The 23,025-nt window shown below is 43.5% G+C and overlaps 1 protein-coding gene and 3 pseudogenes across 1 annotated transcript in view; 1 reads left to right on the forward strand and 3 right to left on the reverse strand.

The window, feature by feature from the left end:
* The window catches only part of SLFN12L (schlafen family member 12 like), a 57,953-nt gene that overhangs the window by 22,323 nt on the left and 12,605 nt on the right, over window positions 1-23,025 (reverse strand). Inside the window, exon 2 of the mRNA XM_015438179.4 lies at window positions 17,941-18,631. Within this exon, the coding sequence (XP_015293665.3) occupies window positions 17,941-18,266 (326 nt within the window). The 5' untranslated portion in view covers window positions 18,267-18,631. The remainder of the gene's footprint in view (window positions 1-17,940; window positions 18,632-23,025) is intronic.
* LOC102121308 (TAF5-like RNA polymerase II p300/CBP-associated factor-associated factor 65 kDa subunit 5L pseudogene) lies at window positions 7,767-8,753 on the forward strand (annotated as a pseudogene).
* LOC102137942 (mitochondrial import receptor subunit TOM20 homolog) lies at window positions 10,525-12,163 on the reverse strand (annotated as a pseudogene).
* LOC107127793 (schlafen family member 11-like) lies at window positions 21,897-22,728 on the reverse strand (annotated as a pseudogene).

The following is a 23,025-nucleotide window of genomic DNA, read 5'->3' on the forward strand; positions in this document are numbered from 1 at the left end:
CCAGCCTGGCCAACATGAAGAAACCCCGTCTCTACTAAAAATACAAAAATTAGCCGGGCGTGGTGGCACACGCCTGTAATCCCAGTTACTCGGGAAGCTGAGGCAGGAGAATCTCTTGAGCCTGGGAGGCAGAGGTTGCAGTGAGCCTAGATTGCGCCACTGCATTCCAGCCTGGGCGACAGAGCGAAACTTTGTCTCAAAAGCAAAACAAAACAAAACAAAGTACATAGCTGTGCTTTTCTTCATTTCATCTGATTCTCATGCCAGCTCTAAGGAAACAGTTTCACTGAAGTAAGGAAACTCTTCTTCAGTCACTGACTTAAAAAATTTAGTGCAGGGATTTTCCCAGAGCACCAAGAAGGCGTCCAAGAAGTAAGCAAAAAGATTACGATGTTGTTCCTATGCCGTCGCAGTGACTCACCCCTATAATCCCAGCACTTTGAGCGGAGGAGACAGAAAGGTCGCTTGACCCCAGGAATTCAGGACTAGCCTGGCAATATAAGGAGACGTCATCTCTACAAATAATTTTTAAAAATAACCGGGCGTGGTGGCAGTGCACTTGTGGTCCCAGCTACTAAGGAGGCTATCATGGGAGGACCACTTGAACTTCGGCTGTTGAGGCTGCAGTGAGCCGTGATCAGGCTACTGCACTCCAGCCTGAGTGACAGAGTGAAACCCTGTCTATATATATATACACACACACACATATATATGTAAAATGAAAGCAGCAATGTACCCCCAAAATTGTATTAAGACCAACAGAGGTTTACTCCAGGTATCCAAGAGTGATTTAGATGTGAAAATCAATCAGCCTATTCACTGCATTAATGAAAAAAGGAGCACCACACGATTATTTCAATAGATGCCAGAAAAGCATTTGACTCTTGAAAGTTACGCTCAGAAAGAGTACACCTGACGTTTGCACTTATTCCATAGGTCAAAACAAGTCACCTTGCCAAGCCTAATATCAATGGGGCAGAAAACTATCATCCACTTCCAGAGAGGAACACCAAGCTGTGGAACATTATTACAGTTTATACAGCACAGCATCTTATGCTCCAAGTGGGACAAAAATCCCACAACCAGTCATGATTTTTAAAAAGAACCCTTAGCAAATTAGGAATAGAAAGAAATATCCGACATCCAGATCCTCACCACCAACACTTCCACCATTTCCTGTTCCTCCTTCCTCCAAAGGGCTCCGTAGCCACCGGCCCCCTCCTCCCCAGTGCCCCCAGCAATGGGGGACATTTAAGCATTCCTGTGGTACCCATCGTCATTTCAATTTAATTGTTTACTTTGAAGCGGTTTTTGCAAATTCACATTACTTAAGCAGAGGGAGAGAACCTGTACTGATCAGAACATGTAACCCTGTGTGATCTAAGGTTTGTCAGCCTCTGCAAGGAGCTTTGTTCCATTGTCCTTCCATTCCCAGGAGGAGGAGCTTGAAGCGAGTCAGTCCTGTGGCTTGCTGACATGGGTGGCCCATTGGAAAGGAGAACCAGGTGAGGTGAAGCAGCAGGCATGAGTCCCTCCACCCTTGGGCTTCCCGGACCCCTGTGATAGGAGAAAGGGCTCTCTTAACACCGCACTCAGGGAAACCATTTCTCAGGGTGGGGTCTGATGGAGAGACCTCTAGGGAGAAAGACATCCCCGTTGTGTGAGTGGCATTTCCTTAAGCTGGCAGGAACAGGGAGCTCCCACTGTGTCGGGGGGTGAAATAGTTCTGGGCAGACCCTGTTCCCCTTCCTCTATGAAGGAATAAGTTGGACCAAGGTAAGTCGGGGACGTAGAAAATGAACCAAAACAATGCCAGGGCGTCTCCTACTTTACTCTTCAGGAATGGTGTCCCAAGTTGGAGGCTTTGTGTCAGCTGCAAATCCTACCAGTTATGTCCAAGAATGGCTTTCCCTCAGGCAGGTGGCAGTGGTCATCTCCCACTGGGAATATGGGGTAGTATCTCGGGTCCATTCCTTGGATGCTAAGGACTGCGGGATGAGGGGGTCAGATAAAGAACAAACCTCAAAACGAACAATTAAATTGAAATGCTATGTGCCTGACCCAATGGTAGACATGTAGTAGGCACTCAATTCATATGTTTAATTGAATTGAATATACCCCTTAGGAAAAACACACCCACACACACACACACACACAAAACCACAGGAGCCCCAGCCAGTTTACCCCAGGTAGATTTCCACAATATGCAAAGTGGTGGTGGGGTCAAGGCAGATGACACCAGCACTCTAAACTCTGTGTGTGCGTATGCGTGGGTGTACGTTTGGGAAGAAAAACAAAGGTGCAGACTATCTTCCTTTTTTCTTCTTCAGCTTCCATCCCTGGCTTCCTCCCCTCACACACACTGGACTTGGTAGAAAATGTCGGTGTGGTTCTAGATGAAGCATTGGGGTGGGGGCGGGAGAGGGAGCTTTGTGTCAAGTGCCTACTGGAAATGCACTGTGGGGTTTTTTCCTGTATAGGAAACCATTTATGACAAACTTTTCCCCATTTCCCATATTTATCTCATCTGGTTAACTGCCTCTGCTTCCAGCTTAGTGTAATTCTCTTTGCCAGCTGCAGAAAGCTGATTTTTTTCCAAAGTCTAAAGACTGAGCTCACCTGGCCAGGTTGTTGTGTGTTTTGTTGAAATTTTTCATAATGTAACGCTGTATTTATTGTTTTAAAAATGAAAGGAATACTAATAAGTCTTAAAAGTTCCTTCATGCATAAGATTTTTTTCCAGTTACTGGGCTTAACTGGTGTACATTAATTAGATGTCCATACTGTATTTTGTTTGCATTAAGTAATTTTCTTTTTGACTTAGTATCCGGCACACAAAGTGGGTTAGTACTACAGTATTTGCATTACTTTAAGTACTAAGTATGCAGGTTTCCTGGTACCATTGAGTTGCTGCTATTAAAGCTCACACACAAAATGGCTAAAAGTTACAAGTGTGCAGATTATGATTGCATGAACCTTAGAACATAAAATGTATAAAGGGCAACACATGAGCTGTCAAACAGTGTTAGGTATGTGTTTATATGAGAGTTGGGCATAGCAATCGTTTTATTTAAGTTGATATGTAGTCTACTCACATTTTCATTATTTAGTAATTTTGTACAAAAATAGCAATTAATTTGTAAACATTACCAGAATACTTTCTAGCTGGTTTGTAATGTTTTAAGAGTGTTATTTTGTTTTCTTTTTTTTTTTTTTTTCCTGTGTCTTTGTTGTGGTTCTTGTTTTCATTTTTGTTGTACGTGTAGATCTGTAAATAAAATTGTAGTATTTAAAGCTTAAGCTTTCTGGAAAAAGAAAATAAGAATTCAATGTGTGCATGACAACTTGTGTGTATGAGAAGGAGGGATTTGAAGGAAGATGGCTTGCAGAGTAAGTCGGGTGGCAATTGTCAGGGTGTGGGAATTTCTTTTCCTACGGGGTACGTGATTTTGTAAAAAGATAGTATTTCTCCCAAAACTGGGAGTGGGCAAACTACTAATCAGTTTAGCTTTGTGCTGTATGCTAGTTTAAAAAAGAAAATATGTAATATAATGTAAAAAACAACAAAAAAAGCTTTTATGACGGATTTTGTAAATAGATTTGTTACAGGGTGACCTGTTCTCTAGCTGTGATCTTACCACTTCAAATGGGTGTAATCTGAATAAATTTTGTATAATAAAGGATCAAGAAAATTATTTCTTAGAAAAAAAGAAATATCCTTAATCTGTTAAAGGTTATTGATAAAACACAAACTTTTAAAAATCACACTCAATGAGGAAATATTAAACACTCTCCCAGGAGTTTTAGGAATGAGGCAAGGATACTCTTTACTTTCACTTCCATTGCGGCTTGTGCTGGAGGCCTTGGGCAGTGCAATAAGGCACACATAGCTGAACAACCCTGAAAAGCAATAAAGCTCTAATACGACAGCAATGTGCCTGGGCACACAAATAGACCAGCAAACCAATGGGACAGTCGGGAGGATCCAGAAGCAGGCAATGTACAGGCACCTGATTTAGGATGCAGGAAGGGAGCATGCTGGAGCAGGGGAGGGAGGGCTTCTGTGGTGGGAGGAGGACTAGTTCAGGGCCAGGACGGGGGTGAGGAAAGTGACACATGGCCAGGCAAAGGCAGGGTTGGAGCCTGTGTTTATTTAACATTTTTATGTTTTATTCATCACCAATTTTTGCGTTAATTTTGATGTATTTATTTAGTTATTTTTATTTTTTGAGACGGTATCCCTTTGTTACCCAGGCTGGAGTGCAGTGGCCTGATCTCTGCTCAAGGCAACCTTCACCTCCCAGGCTCAGATGATCCTGAGCCACTGGAGTAGCTGGGACTACAGGGGCGCCCCACCACACTGACTCATTTTTGTTTGTTTTCTGTAGAGATGGGGCTTTGCTATGTTGCCCAGATTGGTCTCAAACTCCTGGGTTCATGCAATTCGCCCGCCTTGGCCTTTCAAAGTGATGGGATTACAGGCATGAGCCACCACGCCTGGCCACATTAATTTTGATTTTTTAAATGTTGTTTATCTTGTTCACTGAGAGGTGGTGTTTCTTTGGTGTTCCCTTCAATTTTGGACTAGCAAGTGCTTCACTCTCCTTACCCAGTCCTCCCCGTAGGTTCATTGTCTTAAGTGCCCTGATGGTTTCAAGGGTTTCTAGGTAGGTCGATATCCTTCATATTGTACACTTCGAATACATGCAGTTTCAAGTATGTCGATTATAGCTCAATATAGCTATTTTTAGAGTAACATATAAAGCAATAGAGTGCAGGCTCTGTGCACTGGCCGCCTTTTCCTGCAGCTGTGGTCTCCCGCCCAGTTTGTGACATCTCCAGAACACAGGCCAAAACAATCCCCCAGGGCAATAGCGTGGGACTTGAGACTCCTGCTGCAGGTGTCTCCACTCCCGGCGCCTTCTTTGACTCTGCCCGGGGTGGGGTGCTGCGCTCAGAAGCTTAGGCCCGCGCCCACCTCCTAACCCCATCCCACCCCCACCAGTCCGCTTCTGCTTGCGAGCGGCAGAGATTGGTGCCCACCCAACCCTTTTCGGGGCAGGCAAGGATTAGACCGAGATCTGACACCAACGGGCGCTGGCCTTTGCACCCACTAACAACTGGTCAGGGTGAGGACCCCCAGACCCGCTGGGATGAGGGCAGAATCTGAAGTGCGCAGCGTGAGCGAAAGAGACTGGAGAAAGCTGGTTCGAAAAAAAAGACAAAAACAAACAAAACAAAACAAAACAAATACGCCAAGACATGACAGTGTCTACAGCGCCTTCAGGAGCATTAAATTCCCCACCAGGAAACCGAGACCAGACCGATGCTGAGGTCTCGCCTATTCCTGGGTGCGCAGTGAGGTCGCCCCCACCCCCGAAATGGCTGTCACAGCACGCAGGAGAGCAGCCCTGGGAACTAAGGACGTGACCAGTTACCAGGGAAACATCCTGGCGACACCACCTGTGGCCATCCCTGGGGAATGAGGTTCAGAACTATTCCTTAGTCCAGGCACGGTGGCTCACGCCTGTAATCCCGACACTTTGGGAGGCCAAGGTGGGTGAATCTTACGAGCCCAGGAAATCAAGGCTGCATCGGCCGTGATCGCACCACTGCACTTCAGCTTTGGCGATAAGAGTGAGACCCACTCAAAAAACAATGATTTTCGCCGGGCGCGGTGGCTCAAGCCTGTAATCCCAGCACTTTGGGAGGCCAAGACGGGCGGATCAGGAGGTCGAGACCATCCTGGCTAACACGGTGAAACCCCGTCCTACTAAAAAATACAAAAAACTAGCCGGGCGAGGTGGCGGGTGCCTGTAGTCCCAGCTACTCGGGAGGCTGAGGCAGGAGAATGGCGTGAACCCGAGAGGCGGAGCTTGCAGTGAGCTGAGATCCGGCCACTGCACTCCAGCCTGGGTGACAGAGCAAGACTCCGTCTCAAAAAAAAAAAAAAAAAAAAAAAAATGATTTCTTAAATGTTAATTATGAAATATTTCAGACGTACAAAAAAGTGTACAACCACCAGCGCATCCACTACCACCTTAAAAAATGAAGCCCCGCATTTCCTCCTGGACCTGTTTCCCTCCCTCGCGACCCTTCCTTCTTCCGACTTCCCACCGCCCCATCGTCCCTCCGGCGCCTCCTTTCCCTTCCCTCCCCTCATGACCTCGACTCCCTTCCCTTCTCCCTGGAAGGAGCGGGGCGGAAGATCCAGCCCCAGCGCTGCCCCACGCCCACCCTGGATTTAAAGTCCACGCAGTAGTCGTCTGTCTCCACGGTGGCAGCATTTTCCTGTCCTCCCCAGGAATGAGAGAGTGCAGCGCTCCTCTTTCCCTTTGCAGGTGTATGAAAGCAAGATCGCCTTCTCAGCCTTCTCTTTGCGCCTCCCCAGACCCTCAGCTCTCAAGTGATTCTTTTGGCTTTGTGCAGGGAGCGGGTCACCCATTCAGCAAAAAGTCACCGAGGGCCCAAAATGTTTTGCCAGAGAAATAGAACGGCTGAAAACGTTACTCTGACGGTACAAATGGAATAACTCTGTAGGCGCACGTAATTAGCTGTGTTTTCCCAGGGTATCAAAAGCCACTGTAGGCTGGGCACAGTGGCTCAGGCCGGTAATCCCAATAATTTGGGAGGCCAAAGCGGGAGGATTGGTTGAGCCTAGGCAGCCTGGGCAACAAAGCTAGACTCCTGTCTCTACAAAAAACAAAACTAGGCTGGACGCGGTGGCTCACGCCTGTAATCCCAGCACTTGGGGAGGCCGAGATGGGCGGATCGCCTGAGGTCAGGAGTTCAAGACTAGCGCTGGGTAAAATAGCGAAACCCCGTCTCTACCAAAAATACAAAAATTAGTTGGGCGTGGTGGCACACACCTATAATCCCAGCTACTAGGGAGGCTGAGGCAGGAGAATCGCTTGAACCCGGGAAGCGGAGGTTGCAGTGAGCCGAGATGCACCACTGCACTCCAGCCTGGGCGACAAGAGTAAAACTCCATCAAAAAACAAAAACAAACAAAACTAGCCACCTAGGCTTAGCAGCACTGTCTGTAGTACTAGCTACTCAGGAGGCTGAGCAGGGAAGATAGCATGCTAATATTCTTTCCATTATAACCCCATTTAGTGGAAGGCCACGTTTATATTCTCATACTGTTCTATTTAGTGCAGGGAATACACTGGTCTGACTTGGTAACTAAGTGTAGTTATTTTAGAAGTTCCAAAGCAATCCGACAGTCTTGAAAATGCCTTCTTTGGATTTTCAAAGAAAATGTTTATTTCACCCCAGGGAGAATCAGGGAGAAGATTCATAAGCATTGTGTAAACCTTGGATTCATGAAACAATTTTAACAAAGGGTATAACTTTAGAAGCATTACATTTGATTTTCTTGTATTTTTGTTACTAAATAATACTAAGACCCTCTAAATCTTCATGAAAAATCTTAGTAAAGAAAGGATTCTTGGGCCAGGCGAGGTGGCTCATGCCTGTAATGCCAGCACTTTGGGAGGCCAAGGTGGAAAGATCGCTTCGGCCAAGAGTCTGAGATCAGCCTGTACAACATAACGAGACCCTCTAAAAAATAATAATAATTAAAAGAAAGAGTCAGGGAGCGGTCGCCCAGAGCGGCGGCGGGAGCGGAGGGGCGCGGGGCTCGGAGGCCCAGCTGAGCCGGCAGTCGGAGCAGAGACAACGGAGGCGGAAGCAACTCGATCCGAGAGGTGGAGGCTGCGGGGGGCCGCGGTGGGAGGAGCCGGAGCCGCCTGGGATGTTCAGTCATGAAATGAGTGCGTACAGAGCAGATCCAGATGGTAGTGTCTTGCTACCTCAAACGCTGGCAGTACATGGACTCAGAGGGTCCCCTGAAGCAAGGACCGCGGCTGCCACAGACTGCTGAAGAGATAGTGGCCAATCTCACAGCACAATCAGAATCTCGTTGTGCCAACATAATGTCTGCAGCCCCTTGTCTGCCCCCAGGCAGAATCCCAGCAATATAAAGTACAGTTTGGACGACAGCGGAATTTTTTCTCATCGATTCCGATTCACAGCATAGCCACGAAGTGAAGCCTCTCCTCTACCCTCTCTTTGTCTACCTTCATCTCAACCTGGTCCAGAACGGTCCAAAGAGCACAGTGGAAAGTTTTTACAGCCGCTTCCATGGAATGTTTCTGCAGAACGCTAGCCAGAAGGAGGTCATTGAGCAGCTACAGACCACTCAAACTATCCAGGACATCCTATCTAACTTCAAGCTTCGAGTATTCCTAGATTAAAAGTAGGTGGTCCGTCTCCAAGAAGACAGCTACAACTACCTTATCTGCTACCTCCAAAGTGACAACAATATCGCCCTGTGCAAAGTCCTCACCTTACATATTCATCTGGACGTGCAGCCTGCCAAGACAACAGACTACCAGCTGTATGCAAGTAGCAGCTCCTCCCCAAGTGAGAATAACGATTTGGACGCCCCTGACACGCCCAGCCCTATTCTGCAGAAGGAGGCTGCCCTGGAGGTCTTACAGGAGAGCATTAAGCAAGTCAAGGATGGGCCTCCCTCCCTCACTACCATCTGCTTCTATGCCGTCTATAACACCTAGCAGCTGTTGAACACTGCAGAAATCTCCCCCAATAGCAAGCCGCTTGCTGCTGGATTTGACAACTCCTGTATGAAACTTTGGAGCTTACAATCCAAGAAGTTAAAATCAGAGTCCCATCAAGTAGTCATGTCCCACATCTATTTGGCTTGTGATATTCTGGAGGAGGAGGTATGAATACCATTTTTTCTTCCATGCACCTGTCTTCCTAATTTGCTTAGAATGTCCTTACCAAACACGACATATCTTAGAAAGGACTTCCTAATTTTCCTCATCATATAGCTAAAGCCAGACTAATGCCATGTAACTTGTAGCCATTGAATTCCTGCACATGCCTAACCTAAGGTGTAAAAACAATTTTTAGCAACATTGCCTTAACATTAATAATGAATGGTAGTATTTATACTCTCTGAAATGTGGATAACAACCCTAAGCCTAATTAAAGACCTTTAGCTAATATGACTTTAGCTGAGATTTGCAGCAAATATGCACTTATGTGTGTGCACAATTGCTCGGGTATAAATAATTAGAAGTAGGATTACTGAGTCGAAGGGCCTGCATTGTAAACTGTAATGAATATTACTTTTCCCACAGAAAGTTGTACCATTTCACAGTCTCAGCAGCAGTAGTGAGAACACTGGTGTCCCTGCACCCTCACCACACTGGATGGTATTGCCTTTCTGAGGCCAGTGCATATCCTGTGGATCCAAGTACCCCAGGGTGTTCCCAGACCCCACTTTGAGAAGTAACACAGGAAGTAGAGTTGCCAGCTCTCCCTCGTCAGTCAGTGTTCAATCTTTTTTGGTTTGTAACCACTTAGTCATTGAAAAGGACAGGCGCAGCTTGGGTTTCAGGTCACCAAAAATCACTACCTTAGAAAAAATGTAGGCCAAGGAAGATAGAAATTAAACCTCACAGGGTTAACTTTCCTTCAGAGTGGTCCTGCGAAAGCTGTGGGTCAAAATATTTTTGTCTTATCGCCACTGAAATTCAGGTAGCTCCGCCTCACGTTACTTTGGATGGAAAATTCTTTATACTTACAATGTTGAAAAAATAAGGAGCAAAAATATTACTCTAATTAAATTATGGTTAATGATAAGGATATCAAGAATATTGAATGTACTAAATTAAGCCATTGTTTTCCTGTTTCTATTTTCTGAGTCTGCTTCCAGTTAGTATGGCCTTTGAATTTTTGATTATTGCAACGGAAACAGTATAATTCAAGGATTTCATTATGATGAGTAAAGAGTCTGATTCCCATGTGGAAACTTTAATTTCTAGAAAATTTTTTTTTTTTTAGATTAAGGGAGGAGACCACCCCTCATATTGTTTTTCAACACTGACCACTGGGTGTTTTTAACATAAGCAAGGCCATATGTACATTATAATCGCATGTTTTAGAAATGAACAAAATCTGTGATATTTCAGTAACTCATAGTGTACTTATAAAGTGAAAAGATCTCCATCAAAATATGCTTTTCACTGGAAAAAATAGACCAAATGGATTTACACAAAGTAAACATTAACTTTGGTAGATTTCAGCATAGAATAGCTCATAACAAGCATATTTGCCCTTATGCTCAACTACCAAGTTAAGAATTTTTGGACATGGATGCAGCTGGAAACCATCATTCTCAGCAAACTATCGCAAGAACAGAAAACCAAACACCGCGTGTTCTCACTCATAGGTGGGAACTGAACAATGAGATCACTTGGACTCGGGAAGGGGAACATCACACACCGGGGCCTATCACGGGGAGGAGGGAGGGGGGAGGGATTGCATTGGGTGTTATACCTGATGTAAATGACGAGTTGATGGGTGCTGACGAGTTGATGGGTCGTCATGTATACAGCACGCCAACATGGCACAAGTATACATATGTAACAAACCTGCACGTTATCCACATGTACCCTAGAACTTAAAGTATAATTAAAAAAAAAAAAAGAATTTTTAAAGTATTTTAACTGAGATTTTATTATGTTGACATTTGTTTCTCATTCCACATTGTCTTCAGCCAAGCGCTGAAGTGTCTGATTAACTGGTACGGGCTTTGTCAGAAGCATCTGGATCACTGGTGGTGGAGGAGTTTGTTGTAGCACTTGCAGTAACTGCTGTGGCTGTCCACACACAGCACTTGGATTTGTCAGGTGGCCTACACCTTGAGCTAGGCTCTCTTCACCAAAGCTGTGTCTCTTCAAGGCAGAATTTCTGAGCAGCTTCAGCATCTTTAAGGTCAGCAAACTTGGAAAGCTCAACTCTCTCCTCGGCCAGCTTCTGTTTCTTTCTTTCCTCTGGAAGCCTGTTCTTTAAGTTGGGTCACTTCGTCTTCTGCGGTCGAAGTAGATGCAGTACCCGATGAAGAGGGCTCCGCATACCTCAGCGGCGACAGCTCCGTTCCGACCCAGCCTTTTCCCCAGAACACGGAGTGTGGACTGCGGCGGTGGGGGAAAGGAGCTGATGCTCACGAACCATCTGAGCACAGGGAGCCGCGCAGACCCGACGCCTGCAGGACAGGCACTCCGAAAGCAAGATTCAGGGTTCTGAAGATTAAAATCGTTAATGCATTTATTATATTTGTGCAAGTTTCAGAGAGAGTCATGCGTATAGGATTACCACTGAGTTTATATTATTTTCTCCATGCCTGGAGAGTGTTTTTGTTTTTGTTTATTTGTCTGTTTTGATTTTTTGCTTGTTTGTTTTTGAGACACATTCTTGTTCTGTCACTCCAGGTTGGAGTGCAGTGGCTTGATCTCAACTCACTACAACCTGCGCCTCCCAGACTCAAATGATCCTTTCACCGCAGCCTTCCGCATAGCTGGGATTACAGGCACAGCCACCACGCCCAGCAATTTTTTTTTTTTCTTTTTCTTTTTTTTTTTTTTTTTTTTTTTTGAGAGAGAGTTTTGCTCTTTGTTGCCCAGGCTGGGGTGTAGTGGCACCATCTCGGCTCACTGCAACCTCCATCTCCCGGGTTCAAGCGATTCTCCTGACTCAGCCTCCCAAGTAGTTGGGATTACAGGCGCCTGCCACCACACCCAGCTAATTTTTGTATTTTTAGTACAGACGGGGTTTCATCATGTTGGCCAGGCTGGTCTCGAACTCCTGACCTCATGATCTACCAGCCTCTGCCTCCCAAAGTGCTGGGATTACAGGCGTGAGCCACTGCACCCCGCCACTGTTTCTTAAAGAGTTCGCATATTTAAAGAATTAGATGTTTTGGGCTTAATTTCTTAATTTTTCCCTGGGATTCTTAGAGACCCCCTCTACTAGATTTATATAAATACTTAGTAACATCTTGAAACTGATCAACATAGGACCATAGAATTTGAGAGACATTAATGTCCTTATTTTCTAATATCCACTGAAGATAGTCTACTTTTCTGAGGAAACTACTTCCCTTAGTTGTCTTCGACATATCACTACCACTTCACAAGAACAGTTTTTGCAACTCTATTACTTCAGCATCAAAAAGACTGGGGTCCTTACTGGGGGCATGGAATCCCCTAAGATTCTTCATTCCGTTTTCCAGCTCCCCAGCATATAAGAACCTCAGTGCATCAGCATTAATTGTCCTAAAGCAAAACATTCCGTCACTGTGATCAGATTAAAACTCTAACCAGTTCTGCCCTTCCATTCTGGAATACATATTTAAGGAGGATAGAAATATACTCCTTCTTCTTATAGTACAGGATTTGTCAGCCTTGGCACTATTGAGATTAGGGGGTGGAAAATTCTTTCTTGTAGGGGGCTATCCTGTACCTTCTAGGATGTTCAGCAGTATCCCTGGCCTCCACCCATTAGGTACCATTAACACACTCCCCTCAAGTGGTGACAATCGGAAGTATCTCCAGATATTATGTCCCTTGGAGGGCAAAATCCACCACCCCCACCCCCACCCCCACTCTATTAAGAGCCACTGGTCTAGTCTAATGAAGAGCAGATTAATTTTAACAATTAGCAGACCTATTTTAATGATCCATATACTAGTGCCATCCAACAGAAATATCATGCAATACATAAATGTGATTTTAATATAGTAAGCACATTTTTTAAAGGTAAAAATAAATAGGCAGCATTACTTTTAATAAAATATTTTATTCAACTAAATATTTCCAAAATATTATCATTTTGACATGTAATCCATTTAAAATGATTCATGTAATTTTTCATTCTTTATCACACTAAGTTTTTGAATCCCAGTGTATATTTTACACTTACATATCATCTCAATTTGGACCAGCCACATAGCAAGCACTAATTTGCTACACATGGCTAATGTGTGCCATGGGCACTGCAGCCATATACAGTGACATCTGGCAAAAGCCAGAATAGTCAACATCAACAAATTAAGCAAACAAACAAATAGCAGTGAGGGCACAGATCTTGGTTTTGCCACTCTTCAATAAAAGGAACCAGAGATTCATGGAGAAATGGCTGATTTTAGGGCTGGGGCAGAGAAAAAAAAATCACAAGCATTCCTATACACCAACAGTATACAAGCAGAGAGCCAAATCATGAGTGAACTCCCATTCACAATTGCTACAAAGAGAATAAAATACCTAGGAACACAACTTACAAGGGACATGAAGGACCTCTTCAAGAACTACAAACCACTCCTTAAGGAAATAAGAGAGGACACAAATAAATGGAAAAACATTCCATGCTCATGGATAGGAAGAATCAATATTGTGAAAATGGCCATACTGCCAAAGTAATTTATAGATTCAATGCCATTCCCATCAAACTACCAGTGACTTTCTTCGCAGAATTAGAAAAAAACTACTGTAAACATAAAAAGAGCCCACATAGCCAAGACAATCCTAAGCAAAAAGAACAAATCTGGAGGCATCACACTACCTAACTTCAAACTATACTACAAGCCTACAGTAACCAAAACAGCATGGTACTGGTACCAAAACAGATACATCAACCAATGAAACAGAACAGAGACCTAAGAAATAACACCACACATCTACAACCATCTGATCTTCAACAAAACTGACAAAACAAACAATGGGGAAAGGATTCCCTATTTAATAAATTATGCTGGGAAAACTGGCTAGCCATATGCAGAAAACAGAAACTATACTCCTTCCTTACACCATACACAAAAATTAACTCAAGACGGATTAAAGACTTGAATGTAAAGCTCAAAACCATAAAAACACTAGAAGAAAACCTAGGCAATATCATTCAGGACATAGGCATGGGCAAAGACTTCATGACTAAAACAAAAGCAATTGCACCAAAAGCTAAAATTGACAAATGGAATCTAATCAAACTAAAGAGCTTCTGCACAGCAAAAGAAACTATCATCAGACTGAACAGGCAACCTACAGAATGGGAGAAAATGTTTGCAATCTACCCATCTGACAAAGGTCTAATATCCAGGGTCTACAAGGAACTTAAGCAAATTTACAAGGAAAAAAAAAAACATCAAAAAGTGGGCAAAGGATATGAAGAGACACTTCTCTAAAGAAGACATTTATGACCAGGTGCAGTGGCTCATGTCTGTAATCCCAGCACTTTGGGAGGCTGAGGCGGGCGGATCACTTGAGGTCAGGAATTCGAGACCACCCTGGACAACATGGTGAAACCCCATCTCTATAAAAATACAAAAATTAGCTAGGTACCATGGCGGGTGCCCTTAATCCCAGCTACTCAGGAGGCTGAGGGAGGAGAATTGCTTGAACCCGGGAGGCAGAGGTTTCAGTAAGCCGAGATCGCACCACTGCCCTCCAGCCTGGGTGACAGAGTAAGACTCTGTCTCAAATAAAAAGACATTTATGCACCCAAAAAACATATGCAAAAAAGCTCATCATCGCTGGTCATTAAAGAAAAGCAAATTAAAACCACAATGAGATACCATTTCATGCCAGTTAGAATGACGATTATTAAAAGTCAGAAAATAACAGATGCTGGAGAGGATGTGGAGAAATAGGAATGCTTTTACAATGTCAGTGGGAGTGTAAATTAATTCAACCATTGTGGAAGACAGTGTGGCAATTCCTCAAGGACCTAGAACCAGAAACACCACTTGACCCAGCAATCCCATTACTGGGTATATACCCAAAGGATTATAAATCATTCTATTATAAAGACACATGCACACATATGTTTATTGAGAAGTGTCTCTTCATATCCTTTGCCCACTTTTTGATGTTTTTTTTTTTGTCCTTGTAAATTTGTTTAAGTTCCTTGTAGACCCTGGATATTAGACCTTTGTCAGACTATTTACAATAGCAAAGACTTGGAACCAACCCAAATGCCCATCAATGATAGACTGGATTAAGAAAATGTGGCACATACACACTATGCAACCATACAAAAGAATGAGTTCATGTCCTCTGCAAAGACATGGATGAAGCTGGAAGCCATCATTCTCAGCAAACTAGCACAGGAACAGAAAACCAAACACCGCATGTTCTCACTCATGAATGGGAGTTGAACAATGAGAACACACGGACACACAAAGGGGAACATCACACACTGGGGCCTGTCAGAGGGTAGGGGGGCAAGGAGAGGGAGAGCATTAGGACAAATACTTAATGCATGCAGGGCTTAAAGCCTAGATGACAGGTTGATTGGTGCAGCAAACCACCATGGTACATATATACCTATGTAACAAACCTGCATGTTCTGCACATGTATCCCAGAACTTAAAGCAAAATAAAATAAATAAAAAAAGAAAGAACTTCCAATGGCTAATACTAGAACAATTTGAGCAACTAAATAAATAATGTAGTATTCAAATATAACACAAAATATTAAATAAGTACCTATAAGTTCATTCATATGAGTAAAGGATTGAATGAATGAGTAAATGGTCTCCTATACAGAAGACTTCCAAATAACATATGTATAATAGCTTCATCCTCTCTCCCCACATGAAGGAAGTGGCACTTCAATCCCCACCCTTTGAGTGTGAACTGCACTTATGACATTTGAGGGAGGGAAAGTAACTACAGTGGATTAACCTGGCAAACACTTCCTGACTTATGTGGTCAAGGTTAATATCAACATGATAAGACATGTTGATCGCATACAAGCTTGATATGATATGATGACAATTACAGTTCACCCCTGTGGTTCTCCTCTTGAAAACCTTGAGTATGAAAAATAAAATCCTAAGCCCCCTAACCACTGAACAGAACCCCTCTTGGCCAAGGGGACCCCAGAAAAACCTTAAAAGCTGAATTTGCAAGCATGATGGGATGGCCGGTCAGCTGCACCTCATTATAACCGCTCTCTTTTGCAGTTTAGACACAACAACTGACCAGCACTCAGATTAAAATAAACATTATAAGACTGATGAAACAGTCTCTTTGTGGCAATAAGATACCAAGTTATAAATAGGACCAAGTTAAGTCACACATCCCTACACTTAAAGAATAAACTATGTTCTAATGGCCACAAGCTTTTTCTTTTCTTCTATCAGCTAAACAAGCACTGGCCTGGAGATAAGCAATATTAAAACAACTGCAGCTCATCCACTGCCAGACATGAACCAACTGACCCCCTGCTCCACCAGTCATAACTACAGCTTTTGACTGGACAAGAGACTGATTTTGTAACTTTCTCCTAATAACAAGACCACCAACCGTGGACAGGTTCTGGCTGGTTTCGAGTCTGAGCACTTGAGTGCCTTCTTGTCCTGAAAAGACTTTTGATGTATAGGGTCTAATTGTAATAGATATAAAAGTCAAAACATATAGGGTCCAATTGTAATACATATAAAAGTTAAGTCTCTATTGGCTGGGCGCGGAGGCTCACGCCTGTAATCCCAACACTTTGGGAGGCTAAGACAGGTGGATCACCTGAGGTCAGGAGTTCAAGACCAGCCTGGCCAACATGACGAAACCCCGTCTCTACTAAAAACACAAAAATTAGACAGGTATGGTGACACACGCCTGTAGTCCCAGCTACTCGGGAGGTTGAGGCAGGAGAATTTCCTTGAACACAGGAGGCAGCAGTTGCAGTGAGCTGAGATCATACCATTGCACTCCAGCCTGGGTGACAGAGCAAAACTCCGTCTCAAAAAAACAAAAAAGTTGTCTCTACTAAAAAGTGAACGTGGGACAATACACACGATAAGCATGTTTACTCTCCATGCATATGCACAACCCCCTCTCAGGAGTATTCATAGCTCCTCCTATAACCTGATGAATATGTATAGTTTCCCAAGCCATTCAGCACAAATCCCTGTTCCATCCTCCCCTCTCTCAAAGTGCTGCCTTTCTGCCTAAGCTTCCCCCCAATCAGGATGGCCAGCCTGCAGGTTGTAACACTTTATAATAAATAAAATCTCCTTTCTAAACGTATAAATTGTGTGATTTTTAAGTTGACAACCTGTAACTCCAGCCTAACTATGAGAAAAACATGAGACAAACCCAAAAGGAACATTCTACAAAATGCCTGAACAGTGCTTCTCAAAACTATCCAGATCTTCAAAAATAAAGTCTGAAAAATTATCATAGATCCAAGGAAGCTAAGGAGACATAACTGCTAAATGTCATATGGTGTCCTGGATGGGATCCTGGAACAGACAAAGCACAATAGGAGAAAACTGGGAAATCCAGATAAATTGTGGAGTTTAGTTCACAGCACTGTACCATGGTTGTGACAAGTGAACCACAGTAATGTAGTAATGAAAGAGGGAACTGAGTGAGGGGTACACAGGAACTTTCTGTACTATCTTTGCAACTTTTCTGTAAGTCTATGAATATTCTAAAATAAAAAGTTAACTTAAATTTTAAAAGCATTTTGTTTTATTTTACCATGGCTGGGTGGATTTTGAGATCTTTAATGAAGTAAGTCCCAGCTAGCTAAAGCCAGATTGCAGAGGTAGGCAGGCACCATCAAAACCCAATTGAGCCTGGCACAGTGGCTCATGCCTATAATCCCAGCAATTGGGGAGGCTGAGGCAGGAGGATCACTTCAGCCCAGGAGTTCAGGGATACACTGAACTATGATCACTCCAGCCTGGGCTACATAGTGTTTTTACAAAAAATATTTTTAAATTATCCAGGCATGATGGCATGCAACTGGGTTCTAGCTTCTCAGGAGCCTGAAGTGGGAGGAATGCTTGACCTCAGGAGGTTGAGGCTGCAGTGAGTCATGATGGCACCACTGTACTCCAGCCTGGGTGACAGAGCAAGACTCTGTCTCAAAAAAATGAAAAACGACCTGAGTCGGTTTTCTTTAGCTAAAAAAGGTAGAAAAAATTACCCCATTCTGCTCTCCTAAACACAGTTTGTTGTCGCAGATAATTTTACCACTTAATTTTCAAGGAACAAGGTTACTTAGCAGAGAAAATTAAACCCAGATTAAATAATGCTTAGAGACATAAGTCCAATTGCTTACCTGATGAAGTTCCTCAGAGACTGACTTTCACAAACGTAGAGAATTCTGTGTGCCTCACAGTGAAACACGTTCCTGATCTTCTCCATGATCTTCATGGCCATGATGGTCTTCCCTGAGCCAGGTAAGCCATGGACAAACAATTCTCGGTTCTTGCGGAGGTTTTTGGAGAATATCTCATACTGCTGGGCCGTGAGCAGGTTTAAAACCTCACAGCCGAGCTGGTCACTCAAGAGAGACCTGAAGCCGAGCAAGACAATCACGAGGGACTGCAGCAGGGCTTCCATGTGCTGGGTGCCCGCAAGGCTATAGGACGTGGGGTAATCCATCGGAGACACTGCAGCCTCCAAGGCCTCTGCGCTGCTCTCAGGACTCAGGCAGAGGACCTTGGCCCTGACACACACCTTCCTGGTGTAGCCCCCCCAGGTTCACCAGGTTCTGCTTCCAAGTAAGAGCAGTGCAAGTGCGGTAGTCCTGGCCCTGCCAGGGCTGTTCCATGCTATCAGCAGAGCATCACGGATGACTCCTGGCTTCTCCTGCAAATTCAGGTCCACAGCCCAGCTTCTAGAGAGGATCATAATTCCCCAGGAGAAAGGTTGTGTTTGCTTATTTATTAACTCCTCTAATCCTTCATGCCGTGAGGACAGCTCCTTCCAGAGGGATTCCAGAGTACATCGCAAATGTCCTGATGGCACTAGATGTGAAAAGAATGATAAATTAGGGGAAGCAGAAGAATCATACAGATTATGACAATTAGTTATAATTAATTGATTAATATATTTGATTATTAATTACAGATATTTCAAATATTCTTCTATAAACATTATGTTACAATTATAAAGGAAAAGAAGCTTTGAAATATCTGGTAAACCTCATCTAAACCCATGTGTTTATTATGCCTTTGACCTTGGGAAATTCCCTAACCTCTCTGAGACTTTGCTCTCTCATTTGTAAAACAAAACTAAGAATAGCACATTTCCTATAGAGAGGAATAAATGAAGTAACATAAAGTGTCTGGCTCATTGCAGCTGCTTGAAAAAGATGAGTCCTGTTCCCCATCCTACTCTCAAAGTGTATGAATCTCCAAATGTCCCTGAACAGTCCCCACTGATGGGGGTAGCAGGAGCCTTCCCAGGAAGAAGGTACTCATTAGCACGATATTTGCAGAGAAGAGGGAGTCATGTAAAAAGCTTTTATTGGTAGTTAATTGTCTGCAGTCCTCGACTGGGAGACCCTTGAAGCCATCTTTCCTGAAACATTCTTGCATCATATACAGATCAATCTGAGGCTCCCCCCATTACAAAAGGTCTTCTCTTTGTCATGGGCAAACAAGGAACAATTACATGACATGAGAATATACTTGTGCTACAGAGTTATAAACTTATTTTAGGCTTGATACGGTGACTCACTCTTGTAATCCTAGCACTTTGAGAGGCCAAGATGGGTGATCACTTGAGCCCAGGAGTTCAAGACCAGCCTGGGCATCATGGTGAAACCCTGTCTCTAGAAAAAATACAAAAGTGAGCTAGGCGCAACGGTGCAAGCCTATAGTCCCAGCTCCCCAGGAGGCTGAGGTGGGAGGATTGCTTGAGCCCAGGAGGCAGAGGTTGCAGTGAGCTGAGATTATGCCACTGCACTCCAGCCTAGGAGATAGAGCCAGATCTTGTTTTGAAAAAAATATATATATATTTCAATGATCATGGGGTCCAAAGGGAGAAAAACAAGAATGTTTTTACCCTGTTGTGGCAGTGTCAGAATACAAACCAGAATCAAGATTTGTAAGTGGTAATTTCAAATGAAATTACTCAAATTTTATTGGTAATTGTTTATTGTTCATTGTTGCCGGTGCTTTCTCATTCACACCAGGCGTTCACACAACTTGATTATGCCTGCAACCTGGATGACAGTGAGTAGGAGATGGTATCTATTATGAGACACATCCAGATTTTAGAGATGTTAAGAAGTTGGGGGAGATAAATAAAACCCCCATCTCCCTGGGACAGAGCACCTAGGGGAAGAGGCGGCTGTGGGTGCAGTGTCAGAAGACTTAAGTGTACCTGCCTGACAGCTCTGAAGAGAGCAGCAGATCTCCTAGCACAGCGTTCGAGCTTGCTAAGGGTCAGATGGCCTCCAGGGAGGATGGCCTCCCTGGCCCCTGTGTATCCCGACTGGGAGACACCTCCCAGTAGGGGCCAACAAAAACCTCATACAGGAAAACTCTGGCTGGCATCTGGCATGTGCCCCTCTGGGATGAAGTTTCCAAAGGAATGAACAGGCAGCCCCCACTGGTGACACCCAGGCAAACAGGGTCTGGAGTAGACCTCCAGCAAAATCCAGCAGACCTGCAGCAGAGAGGCCTGACTGTTAGAAGGAAAACTAACAAGCAGAAAGGAACAGCACATCCACTCAGACAACCCATCCGAAAGTCACCACCATCAAAGACAAAACATAGATAAATCCATGAAGATGGGGAGAAACCAGCGCAAAAAGGCTGAAAATTCCAAAAACCAAAATGCCTCCTCTCCTCCAGAGGATCACAACTCCTCGCCAGCAAGGGAAGAAAACTGGGCAGAGAATGAGTTTGATGAATTGACAGACGTAGGCTTCAGAAGGTGGGTAATAACAAACTCCTCCGAGCTAAAGGAGCATGTTCTAATCCAACACAAGGAAGCTAAGAACTTGAAAAAAGGTAAGACGAATTGCTAACTAGAATAGCCAGTTTAGAGAAGAACATAAATGACCTGACGGAGCTGAAAAACACAGCACGAGAACTTCGTGAAGCATACACAAGTATCAATAGCCAAATCGATCCAGCAAAAGAAAGGATATCAGAGATTAAAGATCAACTTAATGAAATAAAGCAGACAAGATTAGAGTAAGACTCTGTCTCAAAAAAAAAAAAAAAAAAAGAGGAAGGTCTTTGGGGCTACTTGATTCAGACCTACCACCCCAGGCCCGACTTTCTTCAGTACCAATAACCCCAGTTATAGACAAAATTTGTTTGAGACAGTCATTATCTTTCTTCTAAGAGAAGCACTGACAATGTTGAATCTGAAGCCAAATTATTGTCAATCAATTCTAACAATTAGTGCACTAAGAACATCTCTATTCTTTTCTTTTGAACTCTGTCACCCAGGCTGGAGTACAGTAATACGATCTTGGCTCAGTGTAACTTCTGCCTCCTGGGTTCAAGCAATTCTTGTGTCTCAGCTACCTGGATAGCTGGGATTACAGGCATATGCCACCATGCCTGGCTAATTTTTGTATTTTTAATAGAGACAGGGTTTCACCATGTTGGCCAGGCTGATCTCAAACTCCTGATCTCAAGTGATCTGCCCGCCTTGGCTTCCCAAAGTGCAGGAATTACCGGTACTTTGGCCCGTAATTTTGGTGCAAGATTGCGCCATTGCATTCCAGCCTGGGAGACAAAAACGAAATTCTGTCTCACATAATAATAATAATAATTTTAGAACATATTCCATGCCAAATACCAAAGCACTCCTACTCCCATCTTCCCATTTCCTGCCTTCCCAGTCTCACCCTTCTCACTTACTACAGACACTTTTTTAAAGTTTCTTGCCTATGCTTCCAAAATTTCTTTACTCAAATACAAACAAATATTTTCTCCTTTCTTATACAGTAAGTACCCACTTTTTCGACAGTGAATTTTCAGCCATCTTGGACTGAGAGACCCTTAGAGCTACCTGTCCTGAAGCAGAATTCTTGCATCACTTACAGATCAGTATGAGGCTCCCTCCATTACACAAATCTTCTGCTTGCCACAGGCAAACAAAGAACAATTACGTGACATGAGAATAACTTAGCAATATACATTGGATACCTTTCCATATCAATACACAAAGAACTTCCTTATTCTTTTTTTTTTTAACATCGAACATGCTCTTTTATGGATGTATTATATTCAGCTAGTCCCTATTGATGGACACTTGGGATTTTTCCCCCAATCTTTTGCTGTTATGAATAACCTTGTATATTTGGTATGTATGCAGGCACATGTGTGTGCATGTGTGTGTGTGTGTGTGTGTGTGTGTATTATATAAAAGTATATGTAAGTCCTAAAGGGTAAATGTATTTTTTAATTCCAATAGATATTGCCAAATTGTCTTGCACTCCAATAAAAAGATAGCCTCCCCCAGTGTTTGCAAATGCAGACACATACTCTGGAATTGTGTTTTTTACATGTTCTTGGGCAGTTTTGGCAGAAAACTGTTTAAACTCTACAAATTGAAATACGGGAAAAGGCAAGATTTCACCATATACCAGATGGTCTTTTTAGAAAACTGAGTCAGCAGGATCCAAGTTATTGAGGTCTTGATGTATAACCTCGAGACTTTTACCAGAAGATTCTTTCCCCAAGATTTTTGCATTCCTTTTCTTGGTTTTTAGGGAATAGAACGCCTTTCTTGAATCCATGAAAAGCACAGAGGTCCCAGATCTACAGTATAGTGAAGATCTCAGGCTGCAACTGTGGGGCTTGAAGGAACTGTCTTCCGGGAAAGGATCACTACTCCAACGTTTAACAAAAATGTTATAAGACCTTCCTTGTTGCTTGGGCTCGACAAAGGCTTGCAAATCTGAAGACTGAATAAGCTCTCTCAGAGACTGTACTAAATCCAGTCCCATCTCCATGAGACACTCATCCTTCTTGGCCATCTGAATCACTCCTTCCCCTGAGTTTAAGAAACTTCATGCGGCCCATATAACTCACACCCTTTCTTGGTCTTTCTGAGTTTTCTGCAATTTTTTACTATTTACTTCTCCAACAGTCATTTCTCCTACATGGATGAATAAGCCTGGGTAAGATAATTCTACCATCAAAGATGATTTATGTTCATTCTGCAAATAAAACGATTAAAACACGAATCTCAGCTAGGCGTTGTGGCTCACACCTATAATTCCAGCACTTTGTGAGGCCAAGGCAGGCAGATCACTTGAGGTCAGGAGTTCAAGACCAGCCTGGCCAACATGGTAAAACCCTGTCTCCAAGAAAAATACAAAAATTAGCTGGGCGTGGTGGTGGGCACCTGTAGTCCTAGCTACTCAGGAGGCTGAGGAAGAGAATTGCTT

The sequence above is a fragment of the Macaca fascicularis genome, chromosome 16 (genome assembly GCF_037993035.2).
Source record: "Macaca fascicularis isolate 582-1 chromosome 16, T2T-MFA8v1.1".
Classification (NCBI taxonomy): domain Eukaryota; kingdom Metazoa; phylum Chordata; class Mammalia; order Primates; family Cercopithecidae; genus Macaca; species Macaca fascicularis.